At 49.7% G+C, this 22814-nt stretch overlaps 1 protein-coding gene across 2 annotated transcripts in view; it reads right to left on the reverse strand.

The window, feature by feature from the left end:
* Nucleotides 1–2112: 2112 nt before the first annotated feature.
* grm5b (glutamate receptor, metabotropic 5b) overlaps nucleotides 2113–22814 on the reverse strand; it is a 56779-nt gene continuing 36077 nt past the window's right edge. For both annotated transcript variants that reach the window (XM_048980917.1, XM_048980916.1), the window contains exons 4-9: nucleotides 18873–19108; nucleotides 17135–17381; nucleotides 15331–15499; nucleotides 14987–15113; nucleotides 8270–9209; nucleotides 2113–6049 (exon numbers count right to left, since the gene is read on the reverse strand). In XM_048980917.1, the coding sequence (XP_048836874.1) occupies nucleotides 5230–6049; nucleotides 8270–9209; nucleotides 14987–15113; nucleotides 15331–15499; nucleotides 17135–17381; nucleotides 18873–19108 (2539 nt within the window). In that variant the 3' untranslated portion in view covers nucleotides 2113–5229. The remainder of the gene's footprint in view (nucleotides 6050–8269; nucleotides 9210–14986; nucleotides 15114–15330; nucleotides 15500–17134; nucleotides 17382–18872; nucleotides 19109–22814) is intronic.

Genomic DNA, 22814 nt, shown 5'->3' on the forward strand with positions numbered 1-22814 from the left:
GGAGAGGGAGGATCACGTGTGTCGGCAGCGTGCGGAAAGCCTCTGTGATCCTACCCACCATGTAGCTGAGAATCACCATTAACAGTGAGAAGACACTGTTCTCCTCTGAGAGGGAGAAACAGGGTGACCGTCATTAGCATAATAACGCAGAGTCATGGTGCTTCCGGATACGGGGTGCGATCAAACTCACAGCCACTCTCACCAGTGCTCCCTTCTTCACCTCCTCATCGCTCCTTCATGGAATTTTACCCACAAGTCTGCGCAGACGGCGTATCTCAGGGGACTGCGAGCATTAAATGTATCTATTTGTGCTTCAGCCGCCTATGTTTCATGTTATGGCACCATGCTCACGCATAGGATTCGCAGTCTGTTCGGTAGACGGTACAGGGCCGAGTGGGAGGCCCGTGCAGCCAGCGGCCATGTGAGGATGGTTTCGCCGCCACTCATTGCCTGATCTCTCTGCCTCAGCCTCGCATCGTTCCCGGCACGTCCGGGTCAGCCATCGCCGCCTGTTACCGGAATGGTCGGCCCCACAGAGGCCTGCTCTGCGGCGTCACTGCGGGGGGTGCAATTCGCTCTGGTGTAAAGCCAAACGCTCGATCTGTACTGTACTCCGCCTCCCCACTCGAGTTGCATAATCTCCCCTCTGTCAATACAAAGCACTCAGCAAGATGTCCAAAAAAAGCCATCTATTTTATGAAATGTCAAACCCACTGATGGGTTGTTTTTTTTATGCGTTATGTAAGTTTTTGCGATAAGGCATTTTGGCAGCAGTTAGATACAATAGTGACAAATGTCAGTGGTTTACTGTATAACACAGCAGCAACTGGCCATGTGTTTCCCGCTGTTACACTCTTAGGGACAGCAGACACAGATGACCTTTGCCCTTTGGAGGCTCTTCTCGGGGTGTGAGACATCACCAATACAGCAATCTGGGCTGGTCACCTTTGATAAAAACTGATTGTTCCTGTTAAAATGGGGCTGTTGTAAAGTCCAACCTGATGACCATGGTTTATGTTTACAAACACACACCATTGCCGATGAACACACACAAAACAGTCAATAGTCTCCAACCTCCACTGTGAATTCTGAACACTGGCACAAAGACTGAAGTCCTTTGAAAAAGACTGACACTGAATGAAGGCCTTCATCATCAGGATGGTTATGTGCGCAGATCTCTTTGAATTTTAGTGTCCTATTCACGGCTCCTCTTTGAAAGACCTTTCCTCTCAGTGTTCAGCAGCAGTCACACACAGTCTGACTCTCATCATAGGGTCCTCACTGCATTCAGTTCAGGCACAGCAGCAGTGATGCGCGATTTGACTCCCAACGTAGAGTCTTCAGCATATTCAGCTCTGATGCAGCTGCAGTGACACGTAGTCTGACTCCCATCATAGTATCCTCACTGATTTCAGCTTTGACACAATGGCAGTGAGACACAATCCTCACTGCATTTAGCAGTGAAATGTGTTCTGACTCCCATCGTAGAGTCCCTGCGTTCAGCTCTGACACAGCAGCAGTGATGTGCGGTCTGACTCCCATCATAATATCCTCGCTGCGTTCAGCTCTGACACAATAGCAGTGACACACAATTCTCACTGCGCTTAGCAGTGATGTGCAGTCTGACTCCCATCGTAGAGTCCTCACTGAGTTCAGCTCAAACACAGCTATATAAACATGGTATGCGCTCTGTCCAGCTTCAGATCTCTCTGTATTTCCTTTTGGGTGTCAATTCTTCTATTTGAGTATCTCACCACAGGCTGCAGGTAGACTTTGCATCTGCAATGGCTGTACTGCTTACATGGGACAAGCTGGGATGCATGTTCCATCTGTCCCAGGAGAACATGTCAGGCCTTCTTTACCTTCTGTTCAATAGGTCTGAAGTCCCATCTGCTGATGTCTAAATGAGAATCCATCATAATGGAGCAGTAATGGAATTCCAGCTTACATGCTTCCTAATTAATTTTATGGGAAATTCACAATGAGATTCATATTAGGGGTTTTCAGTGTGACCTTCTCATGGGGAAGCTATTGCTGTTGGCCGTATATTTGCGTCGATCGTCAAAAATCGTGTTTCTGCATTGCCGACCCCAAAGGTAACAGACACAGGGCCTTAATTCCAGGTTTTTAATAATGTTCAAAAAGTACTCTGCAGTACAATAATACAATGGTAAGAAAACGCAAAACCTCAAATATGGTTCTAAACGGTCCTATTCTTCTCTCACATTTACAGTGTAATGAAACTATTAAACATCAACAAATAGTAATAAAAATCATGTCCAGTTTCACGTTAGTAATATAATGTTACATTCTAAAGTTCATTAAGTCAGAAAAGCAGCAAAAATTAACCAAAACACATCTCACAAAAATAGTACACATATATACAAATATATGTGTATATATGTATATATGTAGGTAACAATCATCTAATCTCACCACAAAAAGCACTTAGTTCGTACAGATTCAATAGCGTTGGCACAGACTTTGATTTGAGGGATTGGAAATATACAGATTCCTGTCAGAGCACATCGAGTGAAGCCGTCAAATAAATACCGTACCGCTATAAAAAGAACTTTCAGGAAACCTAAAATTTCATTTTTAAAACTCATTTGGGACCATACAGAATTTTTCGTAATGTTTCTTCCCCAGCCAAACTACACGTCAGCGTCCAGTCAATATATTAAAATTCAATGCGTGTTAAAAATGAACCCTACTAAGTAAGTAATGAAACTGCAAACTATATTCCAAAACATCCTATAAAGCATAAACTTAAAACGTTTTTCACGTCATTATTTTAAGACAAAACAAACTGAATAGAAACATTAATAGGCTCTGATTTGAAAGATACTACGGGCTGTTGTCGAGATGAGAAGTGAGAGTAGTACTGTCTTCAGAGCAGAATTCCGCTGACGGCGATGGAGGCCGGCCAGGATTAGGCATCACACCCAAACAGCCAGCGGAACGCGCTTTCAACCCCTGACACTTACAGCTGGAACAAATGTGTGTCGTGTTCCCCATTTCGAGATGCACAGAGGCGTGATCCTCATTTTTGACATTTTTCATGTCTGTTTTCCATTTCTCGTGTCTTGCTTTCGATTAGAAAGCCAACATGTACCGTCACCCAGGAAAAAGACAGCAGGTGACCCTTCATATCTGGCAGAAGCAAGATTTACTTTTGATAGCAGGAGTATCCTGCTCTGTGTAATTACAGCTCATTCTGATACCCTTTCATATTGTAGACACTGTTAAAGACAGCATGAATTACTTTAAAATCATTTTACTGCCATGACACTTAAATTATGCTTGTCATACCAAATCAGCCCACTCAAGAAAGGCTTTTATGAAGAGCTTCACTGAAACGTCCCGCAGATTAATTGTTAAATATATGAAATAATACAAAACGAACAAAGAGTTTTCCATAAACTGAAATGTTGTAGGTGACTCTGATGGCAGATGGTAGAACCTCATGTATACCAAATAGCTTCTTGAATGCTGAAGTCTGACAGTTTAGGGAGGGAATGAGAGGTACCTGCGTGGAGAAGCAAGCCGTCTTGGTCCGAAAATCTGAGGGTCCATGTTACTGACGTAACGAAGCAAACGATCTTTAATAAACCGCAGAAAACAGACGCCATTTTGATGAGCACACCGGAGATGCACAACAATTTTTTTTTCATTTAAATATTGTATGCATTGTGTACATATATACCTGTCGTATTGCTTTTTGTTTGAGTTTAAACATTATAAAAAATGGTTAAAAAAATGAAACGGTAAAACAGACTTTAACTTCTGATTGTATGCAAACACTGCCACCCCCCCACCCCCACCCTTTGGCACAGGTCATTGTCATCATAATAAATTTTTCTCATATTTACTCACCAGACAACTGAAGCTAAAAACAGCTTTTCACATTCATTGAAACACAATTGTACATGTAGATATATGATATATGTACCCTAACTATCAACAGCACTTTTTAAAAGGCGTGTTGACCTCAACTCTACGCTTTTTTTTCTGTGAGGAGTATTGGTTTACTTCTGATATCTGAGTTGCTAATGAAAAATAGCATTTTAGCATCGTCCTTAGCATTTACAAGCCATCTGCTGCCACGGAGTGTTACTGGCATCTTGGTGATGGACCGCAACCCTCTTACTTTACACTAGATCACTCACCTGACATGTGAATCTGTGAATAGAATGAATGCTATTGTGTAGTATGTTAATCTGGTCACCCAATCCATACTCTCGTCTGTCAACACCATCTTGTCTCAGCAGCTGTATAGGAATAATAAGCTCCAAACAGAAGAGCCCTTTTTAAAACAGGAGACTGACATATGCAGAGGCTGCCGTTCAGTGAGCCAATCAGTGGCTTTACGGTCTTTGTCTGACAGGTCCCATAGTATGACTAAGACAATGCTTACTTTCACAGGTGAAATGATTCTGAGGCTCCCAACCTCAAATGCATGTAGCCACTATCGCCACAATAGCCTTGGCCGTCACGGTGTGGAACATAGGAACATCTCCCACAATCCCTTTGGAGGTACAAGATAGATTTGGTCCCACGTCATTCAGGAATCATTTTTGGAAACATACATTCAGGCTTTCAGTAGGACATTGAGAGCCGCCCCCTCAGAAAGGCGAGAAATGAAAACAGAGCTATAAAGGTACGAAAAGGGGGGAGCTCTTGGTGATCCGTGTGCTCTTCTGCGCAGGTGGCTGTGCGTGTGTGTGCTCCACTATGGCCATGAAGCAAAATAGTTTGTTGGCAGCGAGGTTCATCACACATGCCGTATTTACAGCCTTCCCCAGGGTTAAGCTGGACCCTTGCCCCGTTAGACACAGTCCTGGCATCGCCGACGCTGTTGGGATGCGCCGGTCACTGTGGGAACTGCCCACTACCACCGTTCACAGCCCTTGGATTCTCGACGCAACTCCGGAGACAACGACCACCCGGGAAAGGTGGGTCTGCCGATGCTCACATGCGGGAGGCGTCTAATTAGCTAAAAAGCCATGTGATAGTATAAGGCCAGTGCCAGAATGAGGACCAGACCAGGGTGTCGCCGAGGACCCTGGACTCTTTCTTGCTGTTGCTTTGTGATGTTCTGGCAGTAGGTGTCACTTCTGGACCGGATGCTCTCCCGCACCCAGCCTGTGGGGCGCCCGCCCGCATGCCCGTACGCACGTGTCACTGCAGCTGCCGGGCGTCCTCACCGCCCCCGGCCGTGCCGCCGCCTCACAGGGACGAGGAGCTCTGACTGTAGTCCCGCAGCACCAGCCGGTCATATTTGGGCGACGCCGGGATACAGAGCGCGGACTCTGACACGGGGGAGGTGGGTGAGCCGCTGCCCGAGCCAACCGAGTCCCTGAAGGGGGAGGGCGGGGTCAGCGTGGCCAGCTCCTCCAGGTCACTGCGGACTGTGGGCGAGCCCGGGGGCGTGTCCCCGTCACTGCCAGGGGAGGCACGGCCCGCCACGGGCTGGCAGGCTTCGGCTTCGGCGGGGGGCACAGGCTGCACCTCCGCGAAGGTGGTCATGGTGGTGGGCAGCTGGATCTCACGCGGGATCAGGAAGGTGGGGGGGAAGGTCTCGGCGGCGCCAGGGGGCACGGGGGTGCTGGCCAGCATCATGCTGTTGAGCTCACTGATGTTGGCAGTGAAGCGGTTCACCACGCAGCTGATCTGGTCCATGATGGAACCCTCATTGTGGGGGCTGTGCTGCGCCTGCTCGCCACGGTAGGGGCCCGTGGGCGGGCCCTCAAGGCCCCTGGCCAGCGCGGCAGCCCGCTGGCTCACCGTGCTGATGGGCGAGGGTGTCTGAGGCTGGTAGGTACCCGAGTAGTGCTCCTCGGCCTCCGACACCTCGTACAGCATCTTAGCGCTGGACTCGGGCGTAACGTCGCCCCCGTAGCGGGTCTCAGGGCCCTTGGAGAAGGGCTTTATGACCGCCGTCTGGTTGCTCTCACGCTTCTTAATGTGAAAGGACAGCCGCTTCCACAGGTGGTTCCCTCGGGAGCCCCTCTCGTTCTGCGCCCAGGTCACCGTCTTGCCATTGGAACTGGAGGGAAAACAGAAGAAGCAGATGCAGCAGAAAAGGCCGTTTATCTGATTGTACGATAACTGGTCCATTCCAAGTAACGCTGATAAGTTGTTGGCACTTCGTTAAGGCCGAAGTAACCACAGCAGGCAAATCACGTAACTGACAAGTTAACATTAATGATTAACACACAACGCTCAACTGGCACCACAAAATTCATCGGTGGAAATATTTGCCTGACGAAATACATCATTAACCAACATTTATGACAAGTCGAGGTTTGCAATTTGACTCTGCGTTAAAAACAGAAAAGCAGAGCAGTGTATCTTCTTGAGGGACAATCGTTCTATGTGGCCCAGCTGCGAGGTTAATTAGAAACTGTAGGGTTTTTTTTTGTATAATTGAGGGTTCACTAAGTCTGATTTTATCAGGCAGACGGGATTTGCGAGTGAGCGAGCCTGAAGATCCGTGAGGCTGTACCACACAAGAGTCACGATGTAGTATAAAAAACAGCCCGCTGCTTTAACATGCTAATTGAACATATACATCTATGTTAGACTGACTCTGCACCGTGACACGGAACAGTATGTTAACGAGCATGTCAGCTCGCTACCCTCAGATATTATTACCCGTGACCGTTCCCCTGTCACGCCCGAGGAACCACTCTGCCCTGGGAACTGGAACTACTCGCTCAGAGTACATGGCGGATCACGTTTATGGGCAGTTTTTAGTGGATTCAGTCATTTGCTATGTACAAAAAAACTGTGTGGAACAAACCATGCAAAACAGATGTATCCAGAAATACCGGATTGGTCAGTATCTACAGGTTAGTTGCTAAGAGCTGGACCTCTGCTGAAAGAAAAAAGCAGGAGACAGCAAGCAACCCCCCCTGGTGTGCAGATACCCCTGCAAGCTAAGAGGAGCCTTACAGCCCTCCAGAAGAAAACAGGGTAAAAGGGAGTTCAAGCAGAGATCCCTGGGGGTTGATGGAGAGTTTAAGTGCTAATAGTTTTGATATTTAAATTCCTCTCATCCATGAAAAACACAGGTACTAGACATGATAGGACAGCGTGTGAAATATGAAGGTCAAGGTGATGTTCTGCCTTAGTAACCCACAGTGGGGCGGCCCTGGGCGTCACGCAGAGACTGGAGCAGAGCTTGTTAACGAGGCCAGCCTGCCAAGGCTCTGGGAGGGCTGCAAAGGGCCTTAGTGCCAGTCAGATCCTTTAATATGGAAAGATGTGGTACTCGTGTTTTAACATTTTAATATTTCACGTCCTGCACTGTTCAGAAGCCACGCCTCCCCTCATCTCATACGCTTCCTGCACTGTTCAGAAGCCACACCTCCCCTCATCTCATACGCTTCCTGCACTGTTCAGAAGCCACACCTCCCCTCATCTCATACGCTTCCTGCACTGTTCAGAAGCCACACCTCCCCTCATCTCATACGCTTCCTGCATTGTTCAGAAGCCACACCTCCCCTCATCTCATACGCTTCCTGCATTGTTCAGAAGCCACACCTCCCCTCATCTCATACAGTTCCTGTACTGTTCAGTAGCCACGCCTCCCCTCATCTCATATACTTCCTGCACTGTTCAGTAGCCACACCTCCCCTCATCTCATACAGTTCCTACACTGTTCAGAGGCCACGCCTCCCCTCATCTCATATGCTTCCTGCATTGTTCAGAAGCCACGCCTCCCCTCATCTCATACAGTTCCTGTACTGTTCAGAAGCCACGCCTCCCCTCATCTCATACAGTTCCTGCATTATTCAGAAGCCACACCTCCCTTCATCAGATATACTTCCTGGAGTTATTTCTACATAGCAGCCATGACAGATATATTACAGAAGCACTGCCTCCTTAAGGGAAAATGATTAAAAACAGTAATATAGACTTTTATGGTCTCCAGAGCCTTTTATACACATCAGTAAATGTGTATGTGACATACGAGCCAACTGATGCATTTACATGATGAGATCTCAGGGGTACAGCAAGGTGACCCTTCAGAGGGGGTAACTCACCATGCCAGATGATGTCATTCATCAGCTATTGCTGTGCCGCTGAAGACCTGATTTCATTCTGGTTTACCCATCACCTTATTCAGGGCTATTTCTTGGTTACAGTTCCTCAACCATGATGCGATCTATTTACAGGTCTTAGAAACCACATTTGTAAGTCATCACAGGTCCCCCCCCCCTGCCAGGCAGCAGGTGGAGGGGAGGTATGGAAAAGCACATACCTCAGAGTCTCCCCAGAAGACCCCCGGCGCTTCCACAAGTTGACCAGGCTGCTTGAGCGGCTGGCCGCAGAGGAGGACTTGCCATCGCCCACGTGCATGCGCACCACGGTGGAGGTGGTGAAGGCACTGCGGACGTTCCTCTCCGGCTTGGCCAGGATGATGTACACCTTGGGCACGAACATGCAGCCCAGTGCCACAGTGGCACTGAGGCTCACTGAGAAACACATGGTGATGATCTTGTAGTTGCTGCCGAAGTAGATGGGCACGAAAGCCAACCAGATGATGCAGGTGGTGTACATGGTGAAGGCGATGTACTTGGCCTCATTGAAGTTGGCCGGCACGTTGCGCGTCTTGAAGGCGTAGAAGGTGCAGCTGAGGATGAGCAGCCCGTTGTAGCCCAGCGGAGCCACCACACCCAGGTTGGTGGTGTTGCAGATGAGTTTCACCTCACGGATGCTGGGGTAGTCGTGGACGACGTCAGGTGGCTCCATGACGAAGAGAGCCACAATGATGCCCAGCTGGAGGAGGATGAGGATGAAAGCAATGACCAGCTGGGCACAGGCACTCATGAAGCGAGGCTTCTTGGTGCAGATCTTCTTTTTGCTGCCAGCCAGGATGCGCGCGATGCGGTTGGTCTTTGTCACCAGTGCCGAGTAGCTCATGGCGGGCGACAGGCCGATGCCCATCCTCTGAAGGTAACAGTAGATGATGTGCGGCTTAGCGATGAGGCAGAAGGTACAGAGGTAGCCCAGGCAGATGCCAGCCAGGATGATGTAGCAGAGCTCGCGACTCGAGGACTTAACCACGGGCGTGTCCCTGTATATGATGAAGATGGAGGTGACAAAGAAAGTGGCGAGGAGCCCCAGGCAGGCGAAGACGACGGCGGCGATGGGCTCGGGGTCACCCCAGCGGAGGTACTCCACAGGAATGGGGTCACAGCCTGCAGATTGTGGGCAGACATAGGCAGACCGTTCATTAGCTTGCTCTGCACTGTCTAAATGAGTTTTAAGCACAGTCTCGCAGGCATGCGATAAGAGCAATTAATCCAAAGGACAGCTCTAATTACAGTGCCTCCTAATGTGTGAAGAAATAAACTCACAGTTAACTAAGAAGCGGTATCTCAGGTATAAAGACTCAGTCTCACAAACACTTGAAATCAAGGTAGAATTTTTTTTAATGTCTTTTTAATATGAATTAATATTTTGTACAAGCATTCATTCATATCCCCAATACCAAGGTGTTGCATTCGAATACATCGCATACGCAGGTAATAGCATTTATGGCATTTGGCCATTGTTGTTTATTTGAGCTGCAGCTTTCCAAAGCCTTCAGAGCAGATAGCCTGGGCTGCTGCTCTGCTCCTCTACCTCCCGGGCTGGAAAAGGAGGGAGGGGAATCATTAAGGAGTACAGGTGTGAAACAAGGTGAAGGAGACGCACTGCGCATGTATTTAAAGCAGGGAGCGTGCAGGGATGGTTCGGCCAGAGCTGAAGCGATGTTTTATGCATTAGTGCAAGCGTACATTCAGCTCCCATTAAGGTAAACACTGGTGCCGGAACCCGATTCATATTAAATATTCTCCTTAATAAAGAATGATGAAACTTTGCAGCCATGCCGAGGATGAGGGGAGGGAGGAGGGAGGAGGGAGGAGGGAGGAGGGAGGAGGGAACTCCCCCCCCCCCCCCGCCACGGCCGCCCCATCTCTCTCATTCAAATGCATTTCACATGGTGTGAACCTGACCACTTACAAACTGGGAACCTGATTTATATCTGAGACAGCGACATCAGAGACCATATTCCATCCATGCTTCTGTCCAATCACACACAGGCTGCCTCCTGTGGGGGTACAGCACCGTCGTGGGGCTGATTCCGGGCTATCACAGCTGGGGCAGAGTGGAGGATGGCCCCCCTGTGGATAGTGCTTTTGGCTGGATGTGTTTTTTATGGGTTGTTCCACTGCGCTTGGATTTCTTAAAGGGACCAGCCCCCGCCCCCCTGCTTTTCATTTTGGATAATACTTCTTTTAGATTTTTTTTTTATTATTATAGCACATAACAGCTTGTCAAAACAGGACATTTCAGAGTTGTGGGATTTAAATTAGCCTTAAATACCAATTAGAGAAACTGACATTTCTTAGAGCAGTGAAGTCTTTTTTTTAAATAAAGACCTCAGTGAGACAGACAGACAGACAGACAGACAGATAGATTTAGAAAGTAAACATTAAGAACAAATAATAAGAAAAAACAAAGAGCAATAGTGCAACACTACCTGAAATTCCCACAATTAGTTGTGCACCTTTGTCTGCCAGCCAGCTTGGCCCTTAGCTGTGTGACGGCCTGCCCGGGCGGCTTGGCCCTTAGCTGTGTGACGGCCTGTCCGGGCAGCTTGGCCCTTAGCTGTGTGACGGCCTGCCCGGGCAGCATGGCCCTTAGCTGTGTGACGGCCTGCCCGGGCGGCTTGGCCCTTAGCTGTGTGACGGCCTGCCCGGGCAGATTGGCCCTTAGCTGTGTGACGGCCTGCCCGGGCAGATTGGCCCTTAGCTGTGTGACGGCCTGCCCGGGCAGCATGGCCCTTAGCTGTGTGACGGCCTGCCCGGGCGGCTTGGCCCTTAGCTGTGTGACGGCCTGCCCGGGCAGATTGGCCCTTAGCTGTGTGACGGCCTGCCCGGGCAGCATGGCCCTTAGCTGTGTGACGGCCTGCCCGGGCAGCTTGGCCCTTAGCTGTGTGACGGCCTGCACGGGCGGCATGGCCCTTAGCTGTGTGACGGCCTGCCCGGGCGGCTTGGCCCTTAGCTGTGTGACGGCCTGCCCGGGCAGCTTGGCCCTTAGCTGTGTGACGGCCTGCCCGGGCAGCTTGGCCCTTAGCTGTGTGACGGCCTGCCCGGGCAGCTTGGCCCTTAGCTGTGTGACGGCCTGCCCGGGCAGCATGGCCCTTAGCTGTGTGACGGCCTGCCCGGGCGGCTTGGCCCTTAGCTGTGTGACGGCCTGCCCGGGCGGCGTGGTCCTTAGCTGTGTGACGGCCTGCCCGGGCAGCATGGCCCTTAGCTGTGTGAAGGCCTGCCAGGGCAGCATGGCCCTTAGCTGTGTGACGGCCTGCCTGGGCGGCTTGGCCCTTAGCTGTGTGACGGCCTGCCTGGGCAGCATGGCCCTTAGCTGTGTGACGGCCTGCCCGGGCGGCTTGGCCCTTAGCTGTGTGATGGCCTGCCCGGGGCAGCATGGCCCTTAGCTGTGTGACGGTATGCCTGGGCGGCTTGGCCCTTAGCTCTGTGACGGCCTGTCCGGGCAGATTGGCCCTTAGCTGTGTGACGGCCTGCCTGTGTTATAAGCAGAGGTCTCACAAGGCTGTGACATCCAGCGAATGTCTTTCCACTGAACAATCAAGGAGGCGATTACTTTAATTCTAATTGGAAACAGTAGCTAATTTCCATTATGCTTAATGGGATGCTGTGCATAGCCACATCAAATTAGATTTCTCTTTTTTTAATGGTCAGTAAGAAAGCGATAACAAAGACGTTTAAAAAAAAGACCCTGAGCCAGATGAGCAGTTGGAATATATATGGATGGATGGATGGATGGATGGATGGATGGATGGATGGATGGATGGATGGATGGATGGATGGATGGATGGATGGATGGATGGAAAAACATCCAGTGAGGAAAACATCACTGTCGTCAGCTCACTGATATTAAAATTTTCAAGGAATTTCTCAAATTTTATTTTTATAATATAATATATACTTTATAATATAGGACAACCAAGAGATTATCAGGATATCAGCGTAGAGTCACAGTTAATCGTTCCAGAGAACATCCTCTGAACAATTAAGCAAGTGGGAATCTCTGGAATCCTGAATGTTAGTTTTGTTCCATTTGCCCTTAATGTTCAGCTGGAAGACCTGATGACCCCAGAAGCCCTATAGTCACCCTAAACATATGGGGATTAAATTGGGGGGGGGGATGCTCTCTATGTCCCTGCATGTCCTCTTGATGCTACGTCTATAAGGCAGCGTTACGTTTGGACACGACAACATCCAGGGCTCCATTCTGATAAGCGGATAAAACCACGACTACAGCTCTTTGACATTTAAAAAGATAACATTTCCATTCTGATTAATGACTTGTTAATCACCTATCGTGTAAATGCTAATTTAATACTAATTTACAAAAAACCGAAGTTCAATTTGCATTTGAATTTAGCGACGTTGCAACACTTGATTTAGCAAAGGAAAAAAAATCTTGCGTAACAAATTTAAATTTGAGAAAAACATTCCTATCAGATCCTGGCCCCAGGTTCTCTGAGAATTATATTGTGATAGTAAAGTAATTTCTGATTTATTATTGTCTTGCTTGTAAAGACCCTCTTTATAATATCAAAAGAATTTCACTGGATTATGTTTTAAAATATAGTTTTACTCAGTCATGCAGTTTCTCTACTGAAGCTGGTTAGGTTAAGACATAATGAGCCAACTTTCCGGGCCTCGAACCCCAGGCTTTTGTGTCCAGTGTGCAATTTCACAGTCATGTGACACTAAGAAGTGACTCACTTTTAGGAAGGAAGAACAGCAATGCTGACTCATGATTCAGTTTCGCTTTAGATTACCCACACAAAAGAGCTGTTCAAGTTATACATTGAACAAAAGGAGCAATGAAGTGTTAAAAACTGGATTCTTTTTTCTAAACTTGCAGAGGGTCAGGGTAGCCAGTGACGGCTTTGTTAAGCATTTTGTTAAAATCGTCCCATGACAGATCATGTGACTATGACGTCGTGCCCAAACTTGATGTGCTCCTCTGATATGTCTCTGTGTACCAGACAGACGTCTTTACTAAGGGAAGCAGAACATGAAGCTGGACAAAAACACATCAGACAGAAAGTGCACTAAATTAAATATTTTTTAGGCCGAAACATGTCATGTTGTCATTGTAATTATAACAGACATGCCCAGACATGTATGTATTAGCCTACATATATATACATTTCCCATATTATCAGTATTATAAAGGTATTTCACATCACACGCACACCTAATGTTGATTTCGGAGGAGACGTGTTCAAACATCACCGTCTGAGCTGCTCAATTTTAAATCCCAGAAGTGTCTTGTAAATATTTAAATTAATAGAGGAAGCCAAGCAGCCCTTCTGGTCCTTATTGTGAAACAGGCAAACCGAGCTTTTCCAAACATTACAGCACTTCCTCACTGGCTGAACCAAAGCAATATGGCAGGTTTGCTGAGAGACGGCGAGTGCTGCTGACATGGTAATGTGTGTTCTGGGGGTGTTTGCGGTGCAGCATTGCGCAGACCCCATACCCTCCCTTAAGGGGGCTGTTAGCACAGGCTTGTCATCTGCTCCTATCAAAGTGGCAGTGACCCCCCACTTCAATTTTCATACATATTTTTGCTTGAAGTTTATCAGAAATATGAAGAGAAACTAGCCTCAGTGAGTTGCTGAGAACGAGACCCTCCTTAAGGGGCACATCATAGCCCCCCCCCCCCCACCCACGCACCCACGGGGTTGATGGGGAAATGGAAAATGGCAGCGGGCAAGAGGGGGAAAATGCTTCATTTAGACCGTAGGGAGGAATCACTTTGCCTTCATTATAAAGGAGAACAAATGAGTCTCTCAAAGGGGTCAATAGTCAATAATATTCCTTATCTGCTGCAGATGTCTCTCCTTCGGGACGTGGGAGTGCTGCATCCCCCCCCCCCCCCCCATGTCCGTCGTTATTCTACCGCAACGTGAACATTTGTGCACGAACAGCCGCACTGATGTTAAGCGTGACGGGGGTTTAATCGGCGGCGATGAGCAGCGGTTCAAGTCGGACTGGAGAATATGACACAGCTGTGACCCGCAGAGAGCCACAAAAAAATGGCGTTTCTGCCAAATCGCTCAATCGGATGCGGACGCGTTTGAAGCGGCCTGCAGTGAATACGTCAGGGGACGGCAGCCGCGCCGGCCTTCTCTGAGCAGCGCAATGCCCCGAAACCCGACGTCCACAGGGTGGCTGGACACTCGCGCTGTACAATGCCGACCCTCAGGAAATGTACCTCAAATGAAATAGTTCCTCTAGGATGTTTGTTCAGTTTAGTTGGTTTGGTTATGCCGAAAGCCAGAACATTCCATGGTAAAATAACTCACAAGTCGTTATGTATTATAGAAAACCTGGCAAAGCCGAAGCGGATGCTGAAGACCCGTCCAGATGGAATCCATGAAGCGAGCCTGCAGCCTGAGCCAGACGTGGCACTCGCAGACAAATCACTCCATCCTCCAGCGGGACCCCAGAAAGGCTCTGAGACGCCCCTCGCTTACCTGCGTCTGCCGATATCCCCAGGATTTTTTAGAAAACAGCCAAGCACCCCTGTGCAGCACTTTCAGAAGAATAGCGACCTTATTAACGGTCAAGGGGAAATTCTCTTTTTTCCACCCAAATCTTACTCTCCATGAGACAGACATACGGGTGGGGTCCCGGGCCAGGGTCAGCCAAGGATGCCTATGGGCACACAGATTTGTGACAATTGCACAGAAGCTGGGCTCAAACCGGTGACCTTCTGACCAGAGGCACATAGGCTTAGCCCCCTGCACCACATGGCACCCTCTGGAATCCCGGTCTTATTTGAGATGCTTTATTTGGCTTCATGTTGCTGCTAGGGTATGATCTCAAGCTGTCTTTGAATAAACGCATCAGCGAAATAAATGTAGATAGATGGTCATTCCTCTCACCTGTAAGATCGTCTGTGGGCCAGGAGCCCAGCTCGCACGCTCGGCAGGTGTACTCGTCAAAGACAAACTCGTTCTCCTTGCAGGGTGTGCAGGTCCAGCAGCAACTGACCTCACCTTTGCGGATAACCTGGGAGGGGAAGTTAGCCATAAAAACCGGGTATGGACTGGGCGTGGTATACTGGGCCATTAGAATATAATCCATTATCCCAAACTTGGCTGAAACTACCTTCTCACTAAACTCACAGCAGGTCCCACACACAAGGCCGCAAACAGCTCACATGGAGAAGCTACCAAAAGTGGGGTTGAAACAACAGGGTGGCATCTTGGTGGGGCCCGAGACCCACCTTGATCTGGCCCTTGTCGCAAGGCTCGCTGCACACCGACTTGATGATGGTGCTGCGGTTGGACCAGATCTCGTCATCGTTGATTTTCAGGCCGCTGTTGTCCCAACTACCCACATTGATGTAGTTGTAGTAATCCTTACCCATCTTCTTAAAGTTCATGATCTCGTACCTGGGGGAGAAAGGGTCACACTTGGCAAACAGTGGAAACCGGAAGTGACCTGATTTGGGACAGACGGGGGCCATAGGGACACCTGACTATAAGGCCCCCCCTAGCGGTGGTGAAACCTACCCAGGTGGGGTTGGGATGCTGGTGGATTAATTGGCCAGATTTAATAAGGGCGGAGCTTCAATGTTTGCCGAGGCTCTGCGTTATAGCCTCAGACGGCCCGTGCATTAAACCTCCCCTGGACACAAGTGATTCTTGCCTATTTAGTTCAACTGAGGGGTGAAATTAATACAAAGTACATGAATAGTTGAATAGTCAGACAGAATTGAAGGGCATTAAGGACAGGAGACACGCTGAAAATGGAAGCGTGTGAGGGAAGACTCCCTCAGCAGGGGGGGCTACAGCCCACAAAATCCATGATTCAGGACAACCTCAGTTTTGATTCATATTTTGGAGCAATTTCAGTACGGCAGGAAAAACATAATTTGTTTTGAAATTATTATTACAACTGCAAACAGAAACACAATTAGGAACAGCTGTAAACCAAAAGCAAAGCGTCTGTCGGTGTTGGATGAATAACTAAACCAAAGAGACACTTATTTGCACATTGTAAAAATAAAAACGCAAAACGAATAAAAAAAAATACAACTACTCAAAAATATAACGATAATAAAAACCATAAAGGATGAAATCCTGTCTAAATCCTATGTTCTCTCCTACCAAGTATGGTCTCATAATTGTAGAGATAAACACCACTCCATCCACCTACCCATCCATCCATCCACCTGTCCGGTCATCCATCCATCCACCCACCCATCCATCCACCCACCTGTCCGGTCATCCATCCATCCACCCACCCATCCATCCACCCACCTGTCCGGTCATCCATCCATCCACCCACCCACCCATCCATCCACCTGTCCGGTCATCCATCCATCCACCCATCCATCCATCCATCCATCCACCTGTCCGGTCATCCATCCATCCACCCACCCATCCATCCATCCATCCACCTGTCCGGTCATCCTTCCATCCACCCACCCATCCATCCATCCATCTGTCCAGTCATCCTTCCATGCACCCATCCATCCATCCATCAGTTTGGTCATCCTTCCATCCGCCCATCCATCCATCCATCCATCTGTCCGGTCATCCCGGTCTGCCCGAAACCGCTTGTCCTATTCAGGGTCTTGGGGAGTCCGGAGCCTGGTATTAACACCCCGTTAATTATTGCTTTAGCCTGGTATAAATTTCCCATTAATTCCCCAGAGAGACTTTGCAGAGGCTGTTTCTGCGTTGCTCCCATTGTACATGCATTCCAATGATGTCGTCTCAAATGAGTTAGAATGTTCAGTAACATATCCAAGTTTAATATAACAGAGCCGGCGGACAGTCTTCATCTTATCTACAAGTCTCTCTCGGGTGTTTGTATAATTTATTGGGAAACCAAAATGTTCCCAAACTGCCGATTACAGCTCTGACCGGCATTAGCTGTAACTCACAGCCACAAACGGCATAATATTTCCGTGTTGAACATCTACTTGTGAACCACAAATCATGTGCCAAACTGTACCTAATAAATGCCATCATAGCCCCGCCCCCTCGGGTCAGGTGGGTGTGGGGCGTCCGCCGTCTCACCTGCCGGGGGAGTCTCCATTCTCGTCGAACAGGATGCCCTCCCCGGACACCCCCGTGAAGTTGGTCTTCATCAGGAAGTCCAGAAGCTTGCGGCCGTCGATGGGCCTCATGGCGTCGCAGAGCCCCGAGTAGCCTGGACACAGCGCCCTCTGCATGTTGTGCAGCCCGTATGCCATGGAGTAGATGGCGTTAATGACGAAGCCCATCTTGGTGTCCTGGGTGTACTGCTGCCTCAGGGATTCTCTCTCTGGGTTAAACGTATAAAGATAATAGGGGGATCAGTTCTGCGTCGCAATTATCATCGTCCTATTAACTGTGACAACCAGTCTGCCACCTGCCACCAAACGAATGACGGTGAAGGAGGCCGCTTGCGATGCTCCATCCTCCCAGATAACACCTTTTTTTTCGCAGAGACAGGAAGTGTGGATGTGATCGAGCCAATCGCTTTCTGCGCCAAGGCGTCCCAGTTAATATCCTCGGTGACACACACACTCAGCTGCTCCCGTCATTCTGGCCGACGGAGCGCGTGCGGTATTGGTTTTAGGGTTAAGCTGACTGCGCTCACGGAGGACTCATCTCCACCTCCTGCAGCGTGACACGAAAGCCCCGTCCGGCCCAGAACACGGACACAGCAGTGATGCCAGTTCCCCACGCGGGGTTCAATCCCAGACGGGGCCCTGATCTATTACAGTGAGGAGTCCCCAGAAGTGAACTGAAGAATAAGAGTGGACAGGGCAGCCGAAGCTGCATGCTGCCGCTGCAAACACCGATGCCCCCTGCAGGTAGGCTGGCAGAATGCGACAGCTGTGTTTACAGTTAATAATACATCCTGCAGGTCTTCCAGTGCGAAGACGAAGAGCTGGACTGGGCTGACTGGTCCCCATTACAATCTGTCAGTGTGACACAGTGCAAAAGTACCAGGCTCGTCCACGGCGGCCCGGACTTCACCGCCCCCCCCCCCACAACTCCACCTGCTTTTGAGGGGGGGGACACCTTTTTCCTGACCCACACATCTGCCATTTGCTACTCCGGCGAGTGTCGTTCAGAGAGACAAACCAGAAACATTAAACGCAGTAATTTATATCTCTAGTTTTTTACATATTCAAAGGGTGTCATTACCACCGATGCCTTTGAAGTGGCTTTAAGGTTGGGGGGGGGGGGGGGTTTGAATAGCAAGAAAAGGGCCACATTTACAAAGAAGAACCTTCTCTTGTTTGAGGGGCAGAAAGAGGCGATTGAATAAATAAATTTAGCCCCGGCTGGGGGCTTTCTGATGAATGGGGGAACCTCGATAGCAGCCTTAATCAGCATAAGAACGGCAGTGAGAAACCCGGGGACCATGATCCCGGCTGATGTATTTATCCTGCTTCCGGAAATGCAAAGAAGGACACAACAAAGGCCCTTGGGGCAGGTGTCTCTCGGCGTCTCTGAACGGGCCGGCAAACACACGTGACCGAGTCTGAATCATTTCACCTCGCCTGGACTTTATTTATTTTATTTCCTTTCGCTGCCTTCCAGGACAGTCTGGCGTAAGATGGCTGTAACCAGGCTGTAAAGGAAAAAAACAGCTGACCCCAAATCCTGGGGGCTGAAGTCGGCTCCACTCCCCCCGCAGGAAGGTGACTAACCCGACTGAGCGTTTGGCACAGGAGCGAGGGGATACGGCTTAATCACCGCGGCGAGGTGGCGCGGGTGAGGGCGGGTGGTCACCTCGGGCGCGGGGCGGCACAGCACTTACTGGTACAGGTGCGGTTGTACTTGGTGTTCTCCTGCGGGTGCCCCCGCAGCCGGCACTGGAAGCGGTGCTGCCAGAACTCGGGGAACCAGGGGTCGCGCGGGTTGTTGTCAGGCCGCAGACGCAGGTAGTAGTCGTCAAACCACTTGACGTCGGCTGACTGGAGCTTGATGGTGATCCCGCCGGCAGCCTCCCTCACATAGCCGTCGGTGACGTCGTGCCGGTCCGCCCAGCCGTCGCTGTGGGCAGGCAGGTTAACCGCAGTGAGGCTGGGATTGCGGCCGATTTATGCAGCATGGCGTTTACGCCCCTCAGGGATGCGGGACGCTGCGTTTTCACGCTGACGCCTCGTGTGCGCGTTCCGTGTGCCGATCACCTGGGGATGAGCAGCTTTACGAAGCCCCTACCCCTCCGATCAGGTACTACAAGGCACCATGCTTCCACACAATAACAAACACGAGGGGGTGGGGGGCGTCACTGAACACTGTAACATGTGGTGTCCACCCGGGCCGTCCGTAGGCGGAGCTTAAGTGATTGTCGAATTTCATCAACATGCACAATTGCTTTTGTTTTTTCCTCAAGCTTAAATCTGCCTCTGCATGCACCAAGTCTGGACTCTGGCAATGAGATTCCGGGAATTCCCTACGACTTATCGCCGGATTAGGGCTGGATCCATGCATTGTTTATGTCCAACATCCCATTCTCACATCACTGCCAATTTGAGCCACAAGTTAAACGCAAAAACACCCATCTGTGATTTGAAAAGGAGCACGGCTGGGCTTGTGGCTGGGATCTAGTCTCTGCTCTGTGTGTGTGCAGCCTGCATGTTCTCCCTGTGCTGCTTGGCTTTCACAGTAGGATGTGCTGTGTGTATGTGCCCTGAAATGGACTGGCATCCCGTCCATGGTGAACTCGGCCCCATGCTCTGTGCTGCCTGGGATGGACTCCAGAGCTCCAACCCAAACCTGAGCAGGATAAGTGTGTGGAACATGGATGGATGGATGGATGGATGGATGGATGGATGGACTTCAAACTGATTCCAAATTGAATTTAATATGATTTATGGAATCATTATGAAATACTACTACTGCTGCTACTACTAATTATAACAATGAAATTGTAATAATAGTTAGATTAGCTTTCAGCCCAGGAAGTCTTACAGAAGTCCTGTGGTCTGAGCCCCAGATCACTGGGTCACGCGTCACTGGCAAAGCCCCCCACCCCTGCCTGAAAGAGGAGGGTCTCTGCCCCTGTGCAAGCAGCTATAAGACTTGGGATGCGACCTCAGTCCGACAGGGCAGTCGATTCATCTCCCTGTAGCCGATTCTGTGTCAATAAAAATCCCTACATGTTGAGTACAGGGACACTGAGGGTCTCCCGCATCAGCCCCCCAGAAGCAGCTGAACAACACAAACACCTGGACTCTGAGGAGAACAAGAGCGACCGATTAAAAATAAAGAGAATTACTCCTAAAAACATCCACACACACATCCAGGAGATCGTCTTCAGAAAGTGCAGATGTCTCCTTCACAGCAGAATTCCGGGAGCTAAATATAGTATTTCCTAAAATAAGCAGTCTCAGGTGTTATTTTTCCGAAGATTTGTGGTGGGAAGATGCAGGTCTTGGAAAACTCTTCAGAAGAACATGAGGCACAAAGCAGGGAGGGGTGATATTCGTCTGTGACAATGACAGCAGGCGTTAAGCACAGGCACGGTACCTTGAACACTGGATGCATTTAAAAAGGTGGCAGATGGATCAGTGTGAGTCTATGCTGATGCCCTCCCTCCGAACGTCACGCGTATACAAACCCCGCGGCCAGCAGCCGTCATACATCAAACCCTAAACCATCTACTTTCTCATAAACCCAGGATCTCTGTCTGACTGAGATTAATTGTTCTGATGAAACATCTTCATGTATAGACAATGGATTATCAGCTATGCAACTAAGCATAACTGTATTTAAAATGTGTTTTTCTGTCTGTTTTATGTCCATGTCTCAATATGTAATCTTCAGATGTGTTACAAATTTATATTCTACTGATTACTGCTTTGTGCATTACCACCAAAATTTCATCACAGTGCGTGACTCACAGATCATGTAGCTGAAGATGACAACAGAGATGCTTTGAGACAAACGACACTCACAGCTGAGTACTGCCCGTCTCCACAGCGGGGTCTGCCTGCCTTTAGCGCAGGTGGGTACAATCGCAACAAAAACCGCAGCATATATGCTGGACTCCTGATTCGCTTTCTACGGACCAATGTCATCTCACTGTACGCTCACCCTGAATGTTGGGGTCTCCACAGACCCCTCTGGAGCCCCATTCCCCATGACACGGACACGTGGGGGCTGCACTCGGCGAGCATGGGGCGCGTGGCATGGTGGGTGATCTCCCCTGAGCAGGGTGGGGTGGAAAAGGCAGCAAACGACAGCGTCTGCATGCGTGAGCGGACAGAAGCGCTGAACTCTCGAATCACAGCCCTGCCAAGGCGAACATTTGGCACCTAATCGTTTATGAGACGGGGGCCCATATGGTCACTCTGTTCCGGCGTTAAATTAAACATTTTACGTCTCAGAAGGATGGAAAATCCTGCCTCAGGACGTGTCTTTTTGGTTTTTGTCATCCAAAGCCCCCAAAAATAAATTACTCCCAAACTTCTTGTCACAGGAAAACACCACACAGTCATCAATAAATTATAGGGACAGAAGTCTGTTTATCTCCCAAGCCTTCTGTAGATGGTTTTTAACTGAGGACACAGGAAGAGAGAAATCATCAAATGTCCATATTCAGATTTGTCTTGATAGACTGACAGGTTTCCTTCTTTGGGAGATTTAAGTGTTAATGTGTTGCCATATAACAGCATCCGAGGATCATTTCATTCAAGCGATGTAAACAAAAATTTACACATGAATGAATGAACGCTGCTTCAGATCGTCACGTTCCAGGCCCATTCGGGCTCGTCGTGGTGTAGACACCCCTGATGGTAGATGGTCAGTCTTCATTTTAACATCGCTAACGTTTTTCTCGCGCTCGTACGCCCCGAATCCACTTCCCGTGGCGCTCCAGTGAGGACAGCAGACCTATCATAGTCAGACAGTCCCCGCTGCTAAACTGGGTCACGGATCACATTTACTGCCTGGGCGGCCAGAGGCACCAGAAGCCCCCGTCAGCCCGCATCCTGCCAGCCGAGCCCCGGTGGCAGAGCGCCACGCTCCCCCCCGGGACGGGGAGGCCAAAGCGTCCGTGAAGCCGTCTGGCAGATGGCACGCTGCCCCCCCCTCCTCTCGCCTGGCTGGCCATCGCAGCGGGTCATATCGCTGCGAGGCAAACCACATGGGGCACCATAACCTACCCCCCCGGGGCAGCGAGCCTCCGATTGTACTGGGTCTGTCGGTACCAGGTCAGACCTGGCAAGACGGCTGAACGGGAGCCAGAACCTAGTGATGGCATGACGACCACAATATCGCTGCAGCCCGGTTAAAGAGGGTCTCACCGGTGCCCCCACCTGGCGGACAATGTCCCCTCAGACAGAATCCCGAAGGAGCGGCTGGCCCTGAGACATAAATGGGGCCGAGGGGTAAAGGAAGTGAGGAGGGCCAGCAGCGACACATGGAGGCCTCGAGGGCAGGGTGACATACTGCCTGGCAGGACAGGCCACAACCGTGCTGGTGGCCCACGAAATACCCACAATACTCTGCTGCTGGAATTCAGTAGCTCCTGGAAAGTGAGCCTCCAGCCTGAGCCATTCCTCTCGTCCGTAAATCACATCTGATGCAGCGTTTGTGGGGAACAAGGTAAGGAGGCGGTGAATGTAAATGCAAATACCAGGCACAGTAAGGATGAGTGCACTGCATCCGGGCACCAAGGATCCGTAGAAACGCGCTGCAAAAACAAAACACTAGAGGGGAAACAGACCTTTATATCCCCATGCTACTTTTATTC

This window comes from Brienomyrus brachyistius, chromosome 17 (assembly GCF_023856365.1).
Source record: "Brienomyrus brachyistius isolate T26 chromosome 17, BBRACH_0.4, whole genome shotgun sequence".
Classification (NCBI taxonomy): Eukaryota; Metazoa; Chordata; class Actinopteri; order Osteoglossiformes; family Mormyridae; genus Brienomyrus; species Brienomyrus brachyistius.